Here is a 2,500-nt window from a genome sequence, read left to right as displayed (position 1 = left end):
AGCGTGCCAGCTTGCGTGCCGCTGCGTGCGCCTGAGCAGTGTCCAGTACCGGCACCACCACATGGGGAGTCTTGATGTTGGAACTCGCCACCATCAAGATCTCTCGCAGCCTGAGGAAGTAGGGGGTGGGTGGGTGAGTGGGTGGGTGGGTGGGTGGGTGGGTGAGTGGGTGGGTGGGTGGGTGAGTGAGTGGGTGGGTGAGTGGGTGGGTGAGTGGGTGGGTGAGTGGGTGGGGAGTCTTGATGTTGGAGATCGCCACCATCAAGATCTCTCGCAGCCTGTGGAAGTAGGGGGTGGGTGGGTGAGTGGGTGGGTGAGTGGGTGGGTGAGTGAGTGAGTGAGTGGGTGGGTGAGTGGGTGGGTGGGTGAGTGGGTGGGTGAGTGGGTGGGTGGGTGGGTGAGTGGGTGGGTGGGTGAGTGAGTGGGTGGGTGGGTGAGTGGGTGGGTGGGTGGGTGGGTGGGTGAGTGGGTGGTTGGGTGAGTGGGTGGGTGGGTGAGTGGGTGGGTGGGTGGGTGAGTGGGTGGGTGAGTGAGTGAGTGAGTGGGTGGGTGGGTGGGTGGGTGAGTGGGTGGGTGGGTGAGTAGGTGGGTGGGTGAGTGGGTGGGTGGGTGGGTGGGTGAGTGGGCGGGTGAGTGGGTGGTTGGGCGAGTGGGTGGGTGGGTGGGTGAGTGGGTGGGTGAGTGGGTGAGTAGGTGGGTGGGTGAGTGGGCGGGTGAGTGGGTGAGTGAGTGGGTGAGTGGGTGAGTGGGTGGGTGGGTGAGTGGGTGAGTGGGTGGGTGAGTGGGTGGGTGGGTGGGTGGGTGAGTGGGTGGGTGGGTGAGTGGGTGGGTGAGTGGGTGGGGAGTCTTGATGTTGGAGCTCGCCACCATCAAGATCTCTCGCAGCCTGTGGAAGTAGGGAGTGGGTGGGTGAGTGGGTGGGTGAGTGGGTGGGTGAGTGAGTGAGTGGGTGGGTGAGTGGGTGGGTGGGTGAGTGGGTGGGTGGGTGGGTGGGTGGGTGGGTGAGTGGGTGGGTGGGTGAGTGAGTGGGTGGGTGGGTGAGTGGGTGGGTGGGTGGGTGGGTGGGTGAGTGGGTGGGTGGGTGGGTGAGTGGGTGGGTGGGTGAGTGGGTGGTTGGGTGAGTGGGTGGGTGGGTGAGTGGGTGGGTGGGTGGGTGGGTGAGTGGGTGGGTGAGTGAGTGAGTGAGTGGGTGGGTGGGTGGGTGGGTGAGTGGGTGGGTGGGTGGGTGAGTAGGTGGGTGGGTGAGTGGGTGGGTGGGTGGGTGGGTGAGTGGGCGGGTGAGTGGGTGGTTGGGCGAGTGGGTGGGTGGGTGGGTGAGTGGGTGGGTGGGTGGGTGAGTGGGTGGGTGGGTGGGTGAGTGGGCGGGTGAGTGGGTGGTTGGGTGAGTGGGTGGGTGGGTGGGTGGGTGGGTGAGTGGGTGGGTGGGTGGGTGAGTGGGTGAGTGGGTGGGTGGGTGGGTGGGTGGGTGAGTGGGTGGGTGAGTGGATGAGTGAGTGGGTGAGTGGGTGAGTGGGTGGGTGGGTGAGTGGGCGGGGTGAGTGGGTGAGTGGGTGGGTGAGTAGGTGAGTGAGTGGGTGGGTGAGTGGGTGGGTGAGTGGGTGGGTGGGTGGGTGGGTGAGTGGGTGGGTGGGTGGGTGGGTGAGTGGGCGGGTGAGTGGGTGGTTGGGTGAGTGGGTGGGTGAGTGGGTGGGTGAGTGGGTGGGTGAGTGGGTGGGTGGGTGAGTGAATGGGTGAGTGGGTGGGTGAGTGGGTGTGTGTGTGAGCGAGTGAGTGAGTGTCTGAGTGTCTGAGTGTCTGAGTGAGTGAGTGTGTGAGCGAGTGAGTGAGCGAGTGAGTGAGTGTCTGAGTGAGTGTCTGAGTGTCTGAGTGAGTGTCTGGATGAATGGGTGGTTGTGGTAGTAGTACTGGTACTGGTCGTGGTACTGGTCGTGGTACTGGTCGTGGTACTGGTGGTACTGCTACCAGCCTCACCGTGGTATGCCCAGGGTGACGTTCATCTCCCCGCGCCCGGCAAAGTGGAACGTGTTGAGTGTCATCTGCGTGGAGGGCTCTCCCACACTCTGGGCCGCCAGGAGACCCACCGCCTCGCCCGGAGGGCACAGAGCAGAGCGCCACTTGCACTGAAGCAGGGCACGGAGCCTGACACAGCATGGCTCACTCAGTGAGTCAGTCAGTCGCTCGCTCAGTCAGTCAGTCAGTCGCTCGCTCGCTCAGTGAGTTAGTCGCTCGCTCGCTCCGTCAGTCGCTCGCTCGCTCAATCAGTCAGTCAGTCACTCAGTCACTCACTCAGTCACTCACTCACTCAGTCACTCACTCAGTCACTCACTTAGTCACTCACTCACTCACCCACTCACTCACTCACTCCCCCACGCTCTGGGCCGCCAGGAGACCCACCGCCTCTCCCGGAGGGCACAGAGCAGAGCGCCACTTGCACTGAAGCAGGGCACGGAGCCTGACACAGCACGTTCACTCAGTGAGTCAGTCAGTGAGTCAGTCAGTC

At 64.0% G+C, this 2,500-nt stretch overlaps 1 protein-coding gene across 1 annotated transcript in view; it reads right to left on the bottom strand.

Moving 5' to 3' along the window:
* Positions 1-2,135, bottom strand: part of LOC144954730 (DNA-directed RNA polymerase I subunit RPA1-like) — a gene marked incomplete at its 3' end in the record, with an annotated part of 26,739 nt that extends 24,604 nt beyond the window's left edge. The window contains exons 1-2 of the mRNA XM_078885165.1: positions 1,972-2,135; positions 1-110 (exon numbers count right to left, since the gene is read on the bottom strand). The exon at positions 1-110 is cut by the window's left edge and continues 26 nt beyond it. Coding sequence (XP_078741291.1) covers positions 1-110; positions 1,972-2,036 — 175 coding nt within the window. The remainder of the gene's footprint in view (positions 111-1,971) is intronic.
* Positions 2,136-2,500: the final 365 nt, after the last annotated feature.

This window comes from Lampetra fluviatilis, unplaced genomic scaffold, assembly GCF_964198595.1.
Source record: "Lampetra fluviatilis unplaced genomic scaffold, kcLamFluv1.1 SCAFFOLD_885, whole genome shotgun sequence".
Lineage (NCBI taxonomy): Eukaryota > Metazoa > Chordata > Hyperoartia > Petromyzontiformes > Petromyzontidae > Lampetra > Lampetra fluviatilis.
Note: the sequence above shows the minus strand (reverse complement) of the source record. Positions and strands in the feature narration are given on the sequence as shown.